General features: G+C 39.5%; 1 protein-coding gene and 1 pseudogene across 9 annotated transcripts in view; both read right to left on the reverse strand.

Moving 5' to 3' along the window:
• BTBD8 (BTB domain containing 8) overlaps window positions 1-17,210 on the reverse strand; it is a 103,463-nt gene that overhangs the window by 46,807 nt on the left and 39,446 nt on the right. For all 9 annotated transcript variants that reach the window (XM_016922386.3, XM_016922387.3, XM_009425322.4 and 6 more), the window contains one exon: window positions 7,286-7,375. In XM_016922386.3, the coding sequence (XP_016777875.2) occupies window positions 7,286-7,375 (90 nt within the window). The remainder of the gene's footprint in view (window positions 1-7,285; window positions 7,376-17,210) is intronic.
• On the reverse strand, window positions 10,345-11,869 carry LOC134810790 (cAMP-dependent protein kinase type I-alpha regulatory subunit-like; annotated as a pseudogene).

Genomic DNA, 17,210 nt, shown 5'->3' on the forward strand with positions numbered 1-17,210 from the left:
TCTTAGCACATACCGTTCACTGTGCTTAAAATGCTTTCCCCTCTCCACTTATTTTATCTTTCAGACACAAGACATGTGGCTTTTTATCCCTGATTGTTTCCTAATGTACCCAAGGTGAAAAAAAATTACTGAATGTTAAAAACAACAATTATCACCTATTGAGCACTTATGAGCTAGTCCCTGAGCTAATAAGTATTCTGAATGCTATTGGCTCATTTAATCACCATACCAACTCTACAGCAGATACTACTATTAGTCTCATTTTATACATGAAGAAACTGAAATTAAGTAAATTGCCCAAGATCAAAATGCACTGGAATTTAAATCCAGGCAGACTGAATCCAAAGCCTGAGCTCTGAAGCAGTATACTACACACACTTCCATTATCACATTTATCAAACTGATTTGCAGTATTTTTGTTAACACATCTGTCTTTCCTTCTGAACTGTGTTCTGCAAGGGCAGGGTCGTGCCATTTATCCTTGTATCTCTGATAACAGCAGAATGTCAGCAATGATTCAATACCCCCAGGATCAGAAGAATTTCCTTTCCCCACGTAATACTGGGCCTCTGCAGTAGAATCATGATCTGGACAGTGCTGGCAAGATCCCTACAGTTTGTTAAGCATAGTACCTAATATCTGCTAAAGAAACAAAATGAGGAAGGCAAGAAGAAAACAAATGGCTATGTTCTCAATGGCAGGTTCATAAAAAGAAAAAAAAAAAAGAAGAAGAAAATAAGTGGAGTCCCAGAAAGCAGGAATCAGAAGGAATCAGAAAGGTGTTTGCTTTGATTCTATGGCCTTAAATAATATATGTTCAATAAATGTTTGATAAATGTTTAACAAATGGCTTATTAGGGCACTTACAGCATCTTCTCAAACCTTCAGAGGGAGACTAAATTGAAAATACAGAAACACTTTTCCATTAATTAAATAAATATTTACTGATCCCTACCATGGCTAAGTACTAGTTTCTGCTGATTCAAAATTCTGCATCTTTAATACTTAGGAAATAAAATCAAATATCTAAATGTTCTCATTTATGTACTACAGATATGACAAGATTTAATCTCAGAATAATTAAGCATATTATCTGTAGTTTGCTAAAACCCTAGCATAATTACTTGAATGTGTAATACTCTCTATACTTTTCCTCGGAATTTCCAGAACGATTCTTATCAACATTAATAAGAATTGGCTATTTATGTTGAAATAATAGTTTCTTAAAAAATACTTGATATGTTAAGCAAAAGATAATGACTAAATAAAAATAAGTCATATTAAAATAAACAGCAAAATCTAGACATTTGAACCTATATATCAATATATATGATACTATAAAAAGGGTAAGAAATAGTTTTCCTGCTGTCTTGAGAGATGTTTTACTAAGCTGCATTCTCATTATATTTTAAGTCATTTGTATTGTATTTTTTACTAAAAGTGTTTATAAAGACATGATCAACTGACCTAGAAAAGCAACAAATTGTTCTAATAGCCCATAGTTTAAATGGAAAGATTTAAAGCACTATTCCCATTAAAATGTAATCAGAATAAAAGCTTACAGGAGATGAAAACATTACATGTATTCAGAAAAAAGAAAAACCGATTTTAGGACAAAGATCTAAGATCAGAGACTAAACATGAACGTAGACTACTAAAATCTCTGTGTTACCAGCCTGGCCAACATGGTGAAAACCTGTCTCTACTAAAAATAAAAAATTATCTGGGTGAGATGGCACACGCCTGTAATCCCAGCTACTCAGGAGGCTGAGGCAGGGGAACTGCTTGAACCTGGGAAGTGGAGATTGCAGTGAGCCAAGTTCACGCAACTGCACTCCAGCCCAGGCGACAGAGCAAGACTGTCTCAAAAAAATAAATAAAATAAGGCCGGGCACAGTGGCTCACGCCTGTAATCCCAGCACTTTGGAAGGCTGAGGTGGGTGGATCACCTGAGGTCAGGAGGTCGAGACCAGCCTGATCAACATGGAGAAACCCCGTCTCTACTAAAAATATAAAATTAGCCAGGCATGGTGGCACATGCCTGTAATCGCAGCTACTCAGGAGGCTGAGGCAGGAGAATCGCTTGAACCCGGGAGGTGGAGGTTGCAGTGAGCCGAGATCACGCCATTGCACTCCAGCCTGGGCAACAAGAGTAAAACTCTGTCTAAAAAAATAAATAAATAAATAAATTAATTAATTAAATTAAATAAAATCTCTGCTTCATGTGTCCTTTCTAAAGTTTCAGGCTCCTATGTGGAGCCCTGTGTGTGGGCTAAGGGGACACAGAGACTCCATTCATTCACTCATTCTTTGTTCATTCATAATTAATATTTTTGAATGACAGGCTCATTCTAAACTTTGTAGATATAAGAAGTTTAACATTCTAGTGGAAGGACATGGGCAATATTAAAAAGATAATTTTGATAGTCAAAGTGCCATGAAGACAACACAATAGGATTATATAAGAGAGAGCAACTGAGGAGTTGGTCTGTAGCTATATTAGGTGACAGTCTGGGAAGGTGATGCTTGATCTGAGATTTCACGCATGAGAAGAAGCCAGCCATGCAAAATACTAGGTGAAAAACTCTTAGGCAGAGGAAGCCAAAAAAACAAAGGCCCTGATGCAGGAATGAACTTATTGGAGGAAAGATCCACAAATGCAGGTAAGAATGGTACAAAACTAGAGTGAGGCCAGGGGCCAGATCATGGAGGGTCTTGCAGGTCATGGTCAAGAGTTTGGGTTTAATTATAATTATAATGAGAAGACACTGAAGGATTTTAGTCAGGACAGAAAATACATCTCATTTATATTTCAAAACTTATATTGAAGGCCAGGGCAATCCCAGGAATCTCCCAAGGGAGATAGGAAAATCCAAATTTATGCTCCAAAGCCCAGGCACCACTGGAAGACTTTTAATTAATAAAATGAAACAAGTGGAGTTCCTTCACAGAAGTGTTGGCTGTGGTTCAATTTACATTATAGTATGTGGAAAATTTTCCCTTTCTGTCTGCTAGAGCAGGAAAATTTCCTTCCAACTATATCCTTCCACTCCCCAACTCTGGGGCATGGATGGAACTAGGATCATAGAATTCTTTTTTTTTTTTTGAGACAAGAGTCTCACTCTGTCACCCAGGATGGAGTGCAGTGGCACGATCTCGGCTCGCCGCAAGCTCCGCCTCCGGGGTTCACGCCATTCTGCTGCCTCAGCCTCCCAAGTACCTGGGACTACAGGCGCCCGCCACCACGCCCGGCTAATTTTTTGTATTTTTAGTAGAGATGGGGTTTCACCGTGTTAGCCAGGATGGTCTCGATCTCCTGACCTTGTGATCCGCCCACCTCGGCCTCCCAAAGTGCTGGGATTACAGGCGTGAGCCACTGTGCCCGGCCAGATTATAGAATTCTGCTGTCCCCACACTCAAATTATTGAAGGCAGTTCCTCTTGAAAAATACTATGTGCATTATGTTCTCAGTATCTGGTGAATTACTAACTCACTAAAAATATGGTGGTTCCTTCTGTAAGGACAGACAGGATTGTCTTCGAATCTATTGATAGAAAACATCCTGCAGACATGCAACAGTGGCACAGTTCCAAAAGAAGCTGCTGGTTATGCAAAGTAAGCATTGCTGTCCTGGTATTGGGAAAGGCCCTCACTTGAACTCTTTTCTCTCTAGAAAATGACAACAATCTAATTTAGAGAAAGAAAGAACAGTCAATATTAATGAGCACTACATACTATGCCAGTTTCTTTCCTTACTGTATCTCATTTAATACTTTCAACCACCTCAGGAAGCTCAGGAAAGTTAAGGAATGTCCCCAAAGTCATATAACAAGTTAGGACTGGATATACTACTGCCTGTAAGGACACCAAGGTTTATGATCCTTCTATGACACCACACTTCTCATGGAAACATCTGCCCAGGTTTACAATGTAAGTTAATGGGAAACTGGAATTTGTTTTGTGTATTGTTTCAATATACAAATTCCTAAAAGATGTAATTTTTTAAAGTAAAATTCCTTAATCCCCTTTAGCCTTCCAACAGCTTTATATGCCACAATGCTAATAATTTGAGACAATCAATTTGATACATGATACAACAGGGAAAGGCAAAATATATCATAGCACTGTGTGATAATAATAATAAAGGGTATAGATGAAACCATGCATCCACCAGGTGATTCTTCTTTTAGTGTTACAGAACCTTGCTTTATCAAGCAAGATAAAGCATTTGAACAACAACAACAAAAGTATCTTCATTTTCAATGCATTAACATTAGGAGTCAATAAGCCAATTAGAGGTGAGCCTCCACTGTTAATAAAGCAGCTCCAGGTAAAATGAACCAGTGAGAAGCAAAGCCTTGCTTACAGTAAAAGTGAAGGGAAAATACTGTAAGAGGGGTGAGCCTGGTCATGCCTGGCACTAATACAGTGTATGGTCTACTTATTCAGATGACATTTTGAAACTAACTGGGCTACTTCTATTTGGCTTTCCCTTGAACAAGCTACTAAAGTTGGTCAACAGGAGTCTAGCCACACTGCAAAAGGGGTTATTTATCCATTACTTCCATTGTAAATTAAAGACAGAAAATTACAGGTGAAAGAGTAGAGACGAGTAATTGATGTCACTATTTCTTTCTTGCCCACTGACCTCTGCCCACTGGTCTATTAATAAATAGACCTCATCTTTAAAAGCCTGAGTGTTTGAATGTTTAATCTCATCAGCTCATGAGGGGTGATTAAGGAAGACTGAAAAAAAAAAAAAGGACACCCCCTTGCCTTTATTCATATAGCTAAACTCAGAGGTCACCTTGAACTATATAAAACAGACAGAAGTTGAAGAGGCATCCCTTTCCAAATGGCCTTCCCCTAAGATCCCAATCCTATGCCATGTGTTTCTCCTAATGTGCCTACTAGGAACTTTAGGGTTCTGTGGGACAAAGATTTACACAGTGGAGAAGAAGAGCAGTCTGAGCTAGCTCAAGAACACATACCAATCGGAAAACTTTTAAATTTCTTCAATGACTGTGGTAGAATGAACTCTGAATTATGAATTGACAAATGTGATTTAAGCTGGGTGCGGTGGCTAACATCTATAATCCCAGTACTTTGGGAGGCCAAGGTGGGAGGATTACTTGAGATCAAGAGTTTGAGACTGGCCTGGGCAACACGATGAGACCTCATCTCTACTAAAAATTATAAAAACTAGCAAGGTGTGGGAGTACACATCTATAGTCCCAGCTACTTGGGAGGCTGAGGCAGGAGGATCACTTGAGGCCCTATGTTGACCTCAGATAAAAAGAGAGAATTTAATTAGATCATCATTACATAATGTGTGTGTGTTTTTTTTTTTTTTTGAGACAGAGTCTCGCTCTGTCACCCAGGCTGGAGTGCAGTGGCATGATCTCAGCTCACTGCAACCTCTGCCTCCCCAGTTCAAGCGATTCTCCTGCCTCAGCCTCCTGAGTAGCTGGGATTACAGGCACGTGCCATCACACCCAGCTAATTTTTGTATTTTTAGTAGAGACGTGGTTTCACCATGTTGGTCAGGCTGGTCTTGAACTCCTGACCTCTGGTGATCCACCCGCCCTGGCCTCCTGAAGTGCTGGGATTACAGGTGGGAGCCACCGTGCCCGCCCTACATAATGTATTTTTTAAAAGCACATATATAGAATAATAAATGAAAACAAATAAAAGGTAGATACAAGTAGTGAAAACAACTCACTTCTCTTGTTGCTACATATCTTTGCTATGTATTGCCCATGCCATGTATTTTCATGTTTTGTGTTTTGGACGTTTCTAAGCACACTTATTTCTCAGTTAGGTTGAAGAGTTTAATTTCTCTTTATACACTTAATAAAGACCATCAAACAGCCAAGTTGTATATCTAGTCTCTAAATGTATATTTCTGAAGATCTCCTCTCTCAAAGAGGAAAAACTTCTTTGGAAATGTCTCCGGCATAGTCCTTCTGGTAAGGTCAGTGATTTCTACCTCTTTATTTATGAACTGCTATTAATTTGATTTTGTAATATCCCTTCCTAAAAGTGTTATATTAGTATTTAAAAACTTGAACGTAGGCCAGGCGCAGTAGCTCACGCTTGTAATCCCAACACTTTGGGATGCCAAGGCAAGGTGAATTACTTGAGGTCAGGAGTTCAAGGCCAGCCTGGCCAACATGGCAAAACCCCATTTCTACTAAAAATACAAAAATTAACCAGGCGTGGTGGCGCATGCCTGTAATCCCAGCTACTCAGGAGGCTGAGGCAGGAAAATCACTTGAACCTGGGAGGCAGCTGGAGGTTGCAGTGAGCTGAGATCCCGCCACTTGACTCCAGCCTGGGTGACCGAATGAGACTCCATCTCAAAAAACAAACAAAAAAAAGAAATTGAATGTAAATATTTGCTTTGCATATTAACAGTTTAAACAATTAAGATCCTTTTGAGATAACTGGAGATACTTTAAGTTATATAAAATATATACTGTGTGTATATATATGTGTGTGTGTGTGTGTGTGTGTGTGTATAAATATATATATATATATTTTTTTTTTGAGACAGGGTTTGGCTCTGTTACCCAGGCTGGAATGCAGTGGTATAATCATGGCCCACTGCAGCCTCAAACTCCTGAGCCATGATTGTGTCACTGCACTCCAGCCTGGGCAACACAGCAAGATCCCATCTCAAAAAAATAAAAAGAAAAGAAAAATTTAAAAACTACCTGTTATGAACTGAAATGTCTGTGTTCCCTCCAAATTCATATGGTAAAGCCCTAACCCCCAGTGTGGTCATATTTAGAGATGGGGCCTCTGAGAAAGTAATTAAGGTTAAATGAGGTCACATGGGTCCTTGATCTGATAGGATTCGTTTCCTTATAAGAAGAAATACCATAAAACTCTCTCTCCAAGTGCATGCACCAAGGAAAGGCCACATGAGTGTACAGCAAGAAGGCGGCAGAATGCAACCCAGGGGCAGAGCCCTCATCAGACACCAAAACTGCTGGCATGTTTATCTTGAACTTCCAGTTTCCAGAACTGTGAGAAAATAAATACCTGTTGTTTAAATCACCCAGTTTGGATATTCTGTTACAGAAGCATAAGCAGATTAACACAATACCTCTATTAATAAATGCTCTCTATTACTTCCCGTTTCAGAAAATGTACTTTGTTGAATTCTACATGAGAAATATTTCGTTGAACATCCAGGGAAATCAGATTCATAAAAAGTGCTTTGTATGAAATACAATTTACAATCATTTGCAGTCAAATGGCCCTGTAAAAATATGCTTACCCTTGAAGAGTAACGTACTCTTGGGAGCTTTCAGCCCAACAGCCACTCAGCATTGCAGCAAAATAACTAGATCTGGCACTCAAAATGGCCCTAAAGGGAAGAGGGGGGAGAAACACAGGTAAACATTTACATATTATTCAAAATGTAATTTTTTATAAAAATTTTCATCTTTATGTATTAAAACACAATAATCTATTCGTTTTGTTTGTATTCATAGGCAGGATTATTACATAATAAAACTTATAAGCTTATATTTATACCTAAGGGTTTTTTTTTTGTTTTTTGTTCTAAGAGACAGGATCTTCCTCTGTCACCCTGGCTGGAATGCAGTGGCGTGATCATAGCTTACTACAGCCCTGAACTCCTAGACTCACGTATGATCCTCCCACCTCAGCCTCCCAAGAAGCTAACACTACAGGCATGCAGTATCACACTCAACTTGATTTTTAAATTTTTTGTAGAGATGGGGTCTCACTATGTTGTCCAGGCTGGTCTCAAACTCTAGACCTCAAGCAATCCCCCTATTCCTGAAGTGCTGGGATTTATAACTAAGCATTTTGATTGTTTAAAACATTAATTCCAATGCCCCTGCTGTCTTTTTTTTTCTTTGAAGGTTCTTTAATTTTTTAAGCTTATAAAAACATAATTGATATTTAATTTTTTAAATATAAAAAGGTAGCTAAAGACAAAGTACTGATCAGCAAACCCTCATTTAATATGGATTATTTTGGAAATTTAAAAATTTTTAACAAGGTGGCCTCCTATCTCATACTAAAGTGTAAATCAAGGCTCTTTCCCAGATTTACACTTCATACTTAGTAACAATCTAAAACCTTTTCAAATCAATGAAAAAAAACCCAAAAAACAAAAAACCTACCATGACCAATTTAAACGACCTGGGAAAGGGTAGGAGAGGTGACCAATAATCAGAGCCAGTTGCACGCAGATGGAAAAATGCTTGCTGTCACTCCCAAATATATCCCTACATTACATGTAAATCACAATGGAAATAAATGCCTACATTACAGAACTATGAAATTCTATTTAAAAAATAATAGGCCAGGCACAGTGACTCACGCCTGTAATCTCAGCACTTTGGGAGGCCGAGGCAGGTGGATCACCTGAGGTCGGGAGTTCGAGACCAGCCTGGCCAACATGATGAAACCCTGTCTGTACTAAAAAAAAAATACAAAAAAATGTCCGGGCGCGGTGGCTCACGCCTGTAATCCCAGCACTTTGGGAGGCTAAGGCAGGCAGATCACGAGGTCAGGAGATCGAGACCATCCTGGCTAACATGGTGAAACCCTGTCTCTATCAAAAACACAAAAAATTAGCTGGGCGTGGTGGCAGGCGCCTGTTGTCCCAGCTACTCGGGAGACTTAAGTCAAGAGAATGGCATGAACCCAGGAGGCGGAGCTTGCAGTGAGCGGAGATTGCACCACTGCACTCCAGCCTGGGCGACAGAGCAAGACTGTGTCTCAAAAAAAAAAAAAAATTATTCAGGTGTGGTGGCGGGTGCCTGTAATCCCAACTACTCGGGAGGCTGAGGCAGGAGAATGGCTTGAACCCAGGAGGTGGAGGTTGCAGTGAGCCAAGATCGCACCACCGCACTCCAGCCTGGGCAACAAGAGCGAAACTCCGCCTCAAAAAAAAAATAAAAAAATAAATAAAAAATAAAAATAAACTGTTGGGTATCATTGGAATAATGTAACTCGTAAGGCTAGAAAATACTGAAATACAGTTCAGACTCAAAACATAAGTTCACTTTTTAAAAAGTTTGCTAGAGAAATAAATGCCAGATAGGAAAGTAGGACTTGTAGCAGGATGGCCTTTTATACCAATTTGAAAAACACAGACACACCATACCCTACCCACAACCCACCAGAAATTCTAGTTGAAATAAAAAGGAAGGAACAAAGGCTAAAGTAAAAAGCTTCGGTCGGACACGGTGGCTCACACCTGTAATCCCAACACTTTGGGAGGCCATGGCGGGCGGATCACTTGAAGTCAGCAGTTCATGACTAGCCTGGCCAACATGGTAAAAGCCCACCTCTACTAAAAATACAAAAATTAGCTGGGCGTGGTGGCTGTGCCTGTAGTCCCTGCTACTCGGGAGAGTCACTTGAACCCAGGAGGCCGAGGTTGCAGTGAGCAGAGATCACACCACTGCACTCCAGCCTGGGTGACAGAGCAAGACTCTGTTAAAACAAACAAACAAACAAACAAACAAAAACTTCCAAAATCTCATGTCCCAGTGAATTTAGTGGGGAAAAATTCCAGACACTGAACTTTGTCAGCTTGACACTTTTCCCTTTAGCAATATCACCTCCATTTCTGTTATGACTTTTGTTCCAACTGAATCTAGTTGCAGCAAATTCAATCTCCTGGAATCAGCTTGATAAGCATAGGAGATCATAGTAGAGTCAACTGAAGGATGTACATTAACCAAAAGCTCTAAATTAACAACCAGGAGTGTAGACCTCGAATTCTGATCCTCAATTCAGCATATGATCAATATTTGGCACTAGCTCGATAAAGGTCTAATCAGAATCTGTGAGCAGAGGCAGATGTAGTTAAATCATAACCAATATTCGCAGTCTATGATTTGGTTCCAAACTTAAAAGGCAGGTATAGATAGCCACATCTAAAAATATTTCAGAACTGGAGGGAAAACGTTAATAACAAGATATAAACAAAACCAGGCAAATTAGCTTGGCAAACAAAAATTCTGGTTAAAAAAAGAAACTAAACTTATCATACCCACTGATAATTTAAGAGTGGAAAAATGAGCATTTTTCCACTGTTAAACTAGTTTAATTACAGGCAGATGTTTTTCTACTATATTAAGATTTTTCTGTATCCATTTTTCCTAATCCTTAAAGCTTAATGAGAAATCACTTATTCTGTAAAGAAATACAGCATATATAGCCACAGTCTAAATATGCTTAAAACCGGAAAGTTATGTCAGTTAAAAAAAAAATCTTACACTGTTACATCATTACTCTATGGTAATTCAACTGATGCTGGGATGTGCCTTCATCCAAAAGCATGGCACTCACTGCTCAGAGGTTGAATGCTAACATTGCCTAAAATGAAGCAGTAACAGCAAAGACTCCATAAAACTCTATTTAATTGTGTACAAGCATTTAATTACTGCTCCAAATTAAAAACTGTACAGTAAGTGCAACTTTTAATATATAAATAGACAAGAAGCTGTGATGCCAGTGTCCATTTGGCACTGCAAATAGCGAAAATAAAGCGGTCTGCATGAGTGAAGTACGGATTGAGGAGAGGAGAAAAGGGAGGCCCAAGACCCAGATTTCAGACAGTGACACAAAACTGTTGTACTGCTGGATGTTTCGTTTGAGGAGGTCTGAGCCTGGGCCAAGAGCACATTCAAATCTAGGCTGGTCCAGCTTAATGTACTTCAAGGGGCCATGTACAACCACTGTGGCAGCAGGAGGGTGATTCATCAGGAATGCAAATTCACCAAAATAATCAGAAGGCCCCAATCTTCCCACTTCAACAAACTCTTCATTTTCCGACCAACGTTGCAGCATAGCAGCTGGCCCCTCTAGAATAATAAGGAACTAATCCCCTGGTTCTCCCTGCACCACAATCTTCTGCCAATCTTCAAACTTGACTGGTTCCCATGTATCAGCTACCGTAAGGTGCTCTCACTTATCCAGAGACTCTAAAATAGACACTTTACTAAGGAATTCCTCATACATCTTCCACATTCTCAGTGTGCTTCCCATATGGATTCTTCTACAGCTGCCTCGGTTGATACACTACCATTTCACATTTGCCTTTGCTTTGACAGTGGCTACTCTAGGTGTTCCATAAATCAAAACAAATTCTCCAAAGCTCCCTCCTTCTTCAACACTGGTTGTTCATTCATCATTGACACAGACATCCCTCTCTCCTTGCTCAATCACCTAGAAGTTATCCCCTTCATCACCTTGCAGAATCACTGTCTCTCCAGTGATAAAGGAGACTGGAAACATGGCATCAAATATATCACTTCTCTCATTATCATCAAGATGTGAAATCAGCACATTCTTTTCAATGGCTTTGGCTGAAGACATTGCCTTATAATGGCTTTTGGTATAATCTTATAATCTTTTGGTATAAACTTTCTAACATATGATGTGGCATCTTCCTCCATGTAGACTTCAGTGCTGACGGTACCTTGTCACCTCTGATCTTTAACCACTGGGTTGGGTGGAGGAGGAGAGATTTCATTCTCCTGAATTCTGTACAAGTGCCTGCTTCCTGCAGATTGTGAATTTGTTTTGCCTCCTCCTTCTCCAGCTTCTCAAAGTGTTCCCTGAGGAATGCCATTAGTCCCTCGGGTTGAGCAGTACATAACTGCACAATAGAATCTTTGAGCAGTGCCTGAATGTTGTGCTTCTGGAGGTAGAGCTCACATTCTCAAAGGCTATGCTCCTCCTCTCTGGCAGCAGTGTCACCAGACGCCATGGTTCTCTGTCTCTCTCTGAGTGTCTCAGGTCCCCTCTATTCTTTCTTCTGCTCTTCACTCCCTCTCCACGTGGCTTTCATGAGCTTCCCTCTTCTCTCCTCTGCTCCTCTGTCCACCCTACTCTGCCTCCAACCTCCCTCAATGCCTCTCAAAGGCTCTTTAATTAACAACAATGGAAACTATGTCCATGAGTAAGAGGAATAAATCATTTACAAATGGAGAAACAAAGACCAAAGATGTTACTTTAAATCTTAAGGAAATATCAATAAGAGACTATAATTACTGTTTGTCAATTAAACATTTTTAAATAAAAAATACATTCCACAATATCTTAGAAAATAAAAATAAAAATAGGGACAACTCTAAATTAAAAATATTTTTAAATTTTAAAAAAAGAGCTTACAATTCTAAAGGTCCTGAGTTCTAGTTCAAAACTCACCATAATTATGTTCAAGAAAGGATATATCTTAGGTTTGAAAAAATGACAAGAAAGATATTTTCTTTTGAATTACCATTCTATCTTCTCAAATAAAATGCTAATTAATTCATTCTTTAAAAATAAATTTAAAACATATAGAGAGAGACAGAGTCTTACTATGTTGCTCTAGCTAATCTCAAACACCTGGGCTCCAGTGACCCTCCTGTCCTAGCCTCTCAAAGTGCTGAGATTACAAGTGTTAAATCACTGCGCTCACCCTCACTCTTTCTTTTTCTTTTACTACAGACAGAGTCTCTTGCTCTTTCACCCAGCCTGGAGTGCAGTAGCACAATCATAGCCCACTGCAGCCTCAAACTCCTGGCTAGCCTCATCTTTAATCCAACAGATATTCTATTCTGTGCTCCGCATTATTCTAAGTGCTGGGAGTACAGCAGTAAATGAGATACACGGAACAATACTATATTCCAATGAAGGGTGGAGGACAGGCAGAAGAGAAAGACACTTCTGGAATGGCTTCCTAGGTTGTCTCAGATCAACCCTCCTGCTGAAAGCAGCTTAGGAAAGATGGACAAAATATATACATTTAAGAAAAGAAGCAAAAAAAGGAAAGCATGCTTTCAAGGCATCAGAACACTGCCACAGTGATTAGAAAAGTTACACAAGTTATGAGAGATAAGACAAAAGAAGAGACCCAAGTATTTGAGGTAACTTTTTCCATTGAGGCAATTGCCAAATCTGATAGCAAAAGCAACAGCTGGAAGGCTGATAAGCTGAGTATAGCTTCTGGCAATCTTCACACAAATTGGAACTTGGGGACCATCAAAGAGGAGGGGTTTTAGTAGATAACCCAGGATTTCAGTTGGATCCCGAAGGGCCACATTCTAAACAGAAGAGTGAACAGGAAATAGACAAGCCCTTATTAGACTTGAAAGCCAGTTTTGAATTATCTCGGTTCCTGACTGGAACAAAGTGATCAGCATCTAGTCTGCCAGCCAGACAAAAGCAAAAGGAAATCCTGTCTGCATTAAAATATCACCTTGAGTGTCAAATTATTTCTACAAATTTTCAACAGAATGTTTAGTAGTCACCCAAAGATGATTTAGTGTAATAATGAACAACTAGAACATAAAAGAAAAAATTTCCATTTACACTAGTATCAAAAAAGGTCAAATACATAGCAACAAATGTAACAAAATGTGTAAGACCTCTACACTAAAAACCATAAAACACTGCTAGGATAAATTTTAAAAGACCTAATGGAGAGTGAAAATATGCTCATGGATCTGAAACTTGAAACTGTTAATATGTCCATTCTTCCTAAATTAGTTTCTAGATTTACCACAATCCCAATCAAGCATTTTTAGTAGCAATAGATGAGTTGATTCTAAAATGTCTACGAAAATGCAAAGGACCCCTAATTGCCAAAGAAACCATCAACAGAAGAATAAAGGTGGAAAACGTGATTTCAGGCAACATGATGTCACTTACTATAAAGCAGCAATAATCAAAATAATGTGGTATTGACATAAGGGTGGACATATAAATCACTGGAACAGAATTGAGAGTCCAAAAATAGATCTACATACATATGGCCAATTGCTTTTCATGAGGGCGTTAAGATAATTCAATGGGGGAAAAGACAGTCTTATCATCAAAAGGTACTGGAACAACAGGATATTTGTAGAAAAAAAATTAAACTTGACACTTGCCTCACACCATATACAAAAACTTAAATCTAGAATACATAGAGAACCATAATAACACAACCCAATTAAAATATGGGCAAGAACAACAAAAAATATCAGGTAAGAATCACTTGTTAGAAACAGTTTTACTTCAAAGCTAAAGTTTATGGCTAGTTATAAAAAATGACATCCCTGGCCAGGCGTGGTGGCTCACGCTTGTAATCCCAACAGTTTGGGAGGCCAAGGCAGGAAGATCACTTGAGGTCAAGAGTTCAAGACCAGCCTGGCCAACATGGCAAAACCCAGTCTCTACTACAAGTACAAAAATTAGCCAGGCATGGTGGCACACGCCTGTAACCCCGCTACTCAGGAGGCTGAGGCACAAGAATCTCTTGAACCTGAGGGGTGCAGGCTTGTAGTGAGCCGAGATCATGCCACTGCACTCCAGCCTGGGCTACAGAGTGAGACTCTGTCTAAAAAAAGAACAAAACAAACAAAAAAGGCCAGGCGCGGTGGCTCACGCCTGTAATCCCAGCACTTTGGGAGGCCAAGGTGGGCAGATCACGAGGTCAAGAGATCAAGACCATCCTGGCCAACATGGTGAAATCCCGTCTCTACTAAAAATATAAAAATTGGCTGGGCGTGGTGGCACAAACCTGTAGTCCCAGCTACTCAGGAGGCTGAGGCAGGAGAATCGTTTGAACGTGGGAAGCGGAGGTTGCAGTGAGCCGAGATTGCACCACTGCACTCCAGCCTGGCGACAGAGCAAGACTCCGTCTCAAAAAATAATAATAATAATAATAATAGCTAAATACTGGAAACAACCAATATTCCATCAACAGGAGAATGAATAAACAAATTGCGGTATAGCTATACAATCCAATACTATGCAGCAATAAAAATTGAATGAATCACTGATACACATAATATGCAAGGATGAAGCTCAAAAACATTACACTGAACAAAAGAGGCCAGACACAATAGTATGTCTGAGTCCATTTACATGAAATTCTAGGAAAGGTAGAATATCCTACAGTGTAGAGAACACAATAATAAGAAAACAAACAACCTGATTTAAAAATAGGGAAACCAAGAGTAGTAGTGTGTGCCTGTAGTCCCAACTACTTGGGAGGCTGAGGCGGGAGGATCCCTTAAGCCCAGGAGCTCAAGACCAGCCTGGGTAACACAGCAAGACTCTGTCTCAAAAAAATAAAAAATAAAAAAATAAATGGGCAAAAGATATAAACAGAAAACTAACCAAAGAGGTATACAGATGGCAAATAAGCACATGAAAATCATTTGTTGCCTGTGGCTGGTGTAGGGATAGGTACTGAATGTAAATGGGCACAAGGGGACTTTTTAGTTGACGAAAATTCACTATATTTTGCTTACAGTGGAAGTTAAACAGGTTTATACATTAGTCAAAATTCATCGAACTGGACTTTAAGTTGTGTGCATTTGTTTGTGTATGCATTCTAACTCAATATACTTAACTATAAAAAAGAATGAAAACAAAATTTACTCAAGAAAGAAAGTAACAGGCCAAGATAACTTCCCTAGTGAATTCTAATAAATATTTAAGGACGACATAAGTTTTAAAAAAAAATCAATCTTCCTCAAACTAAAGCATAAAAAAGAGGAAATACTTCACAGTTCATTTTATAAAGTCAACATAACTTTGAGGCCTAAACCTGACAAGGACATTACAAAAAAGTAAAATTACAGGCCAATCTGTCTCATGAACATAGATGTAAAATTCCTAAACAAAATATTAGCAAACTGAATTCAGCACAAAATAGAATGAATAAAACATCACAACCAAACCGAAATTATTTCAGGAATGTAAAATTATTTTTTCATTCAAAAATTAAGCAATATAATTTAGCACATTAACAAAAGAATGGAGAAAAATCATGTGATCATCAAAATCAATGCAGGAAAGCATTTGACAAAATTCAACACCAATTTAGGATTTTAAAAATTTAGGCAATTTTGGCCAGGCGCAGTGGCTCATACCTGTAATCCCAGCACTCTGGGGGAGGCTGAGGCGGGCAGATCACATGAGGCCAGGAGTTTGAGACCAGCCTGGCCAATGTGGCAAAACCCTGTCTCTACTAAAAATACAAAAATTAGCCATGCTTGGTGGTGCACGTCTATAATCCCAGTTACTTGGGAGGCTGAGGCATAAGAATCGCTTGAACCTGGGAGGTGCAGGTAGGAGTGAGCTGAGATCCTGCCACTAAATCTCAGAAAGCTATTTTGTAAATACTGACAAGGTGATTCCAAAATTTACAGTCATGTGCTACATAACAATGTTTGGGTCAAGAGACCACTCACATATGAAGATGGTCCCATAAGATTATAATGAAGCTGAAAAATTCCTGCAACCTAGGGATGTCATAGCTGACAGAAGGTCAAGTGCAAAGCATTACTCACATGTTTGTGGAGGTGCTGGTATAAATAAACCTACTGTGCTGCCAGCTGTATAAAAGTCTAGCATATACAATTATATACAGTACATACTTGATAATAAACAACTACGTTACTGGCTTATTATTTTATTGTACTACATTTTATATTGTTATTTTAGAGTACTCCTACTTACATATAAAAAAAAGTTAACTGTTAAATAGCCTCAGGCAGGTCTTTCAGGAGGTATTCCAGAAGAAGGCATGTTAGGAGATAACAGCTCCATGTCTGTTACTGCCCCGAAGACCTTCCAGTGGGACATGATGTGTAGGCGGAAGGGATTGATACTGATAATCCTGGCTCTGTGTAGGCCTAGTAAGTAATGTGTTTGCTTCTGTCTCAATTTTTAACAAAAGTTTAAAAACTTAAAAATATTTTTTAACAGAAAAAAGCGTATAGGCCAGGCGCGGTGGCTCACGCCTGTAATCCTAGCACTTTTGAAGGCCGAGGCGGGTGGATCACTTGAGATCAGGAGTTCAAGTTAGAGATGGTGAAACCCCATCTCCACTAAAATACAAAAAATTAGCCGGGCATGGTGGTGCATGCCTGCAATCCCAGCTACTCGAGAGGCTGAGGCAGGCGAATTGCTTGAACCCAGGAGGTAGAGGTTGCAGCGAGCCAAGATAGCGCCATTGCACTCCAGCCTGGGCAATAGAGTGAGACTCCGTCTCAAAAAAAAAAAAAAAGAAAAGAAAAGGGCCGGGTGCGGTGGCTTACGCCTGTAATCCCTCGGGCAGATCATGAGGTCGGGAAATCGAGATCACGGTGAAACCCCATCTCTACTAAAAATACAAAAAAAATTCGGTGGCGGGCACCTGTAGTCCCAGCTACTCGGGATGCTGAGGCAGG

Source organism: Pan troglodytes, chromosome 1, assembly GCF_028858775.2.
Source record: "Pan troglodytes isolate AG18354 chromosome 1, NHGRI_mPanTro3-v2.0_pri, whole genome shotgun sequence".
Lineage (NCBI taxonomy): Eukaryota > Metazoa > Chordata > Mammalia > Primates > Hominidae > Pan > Pan troglodytes.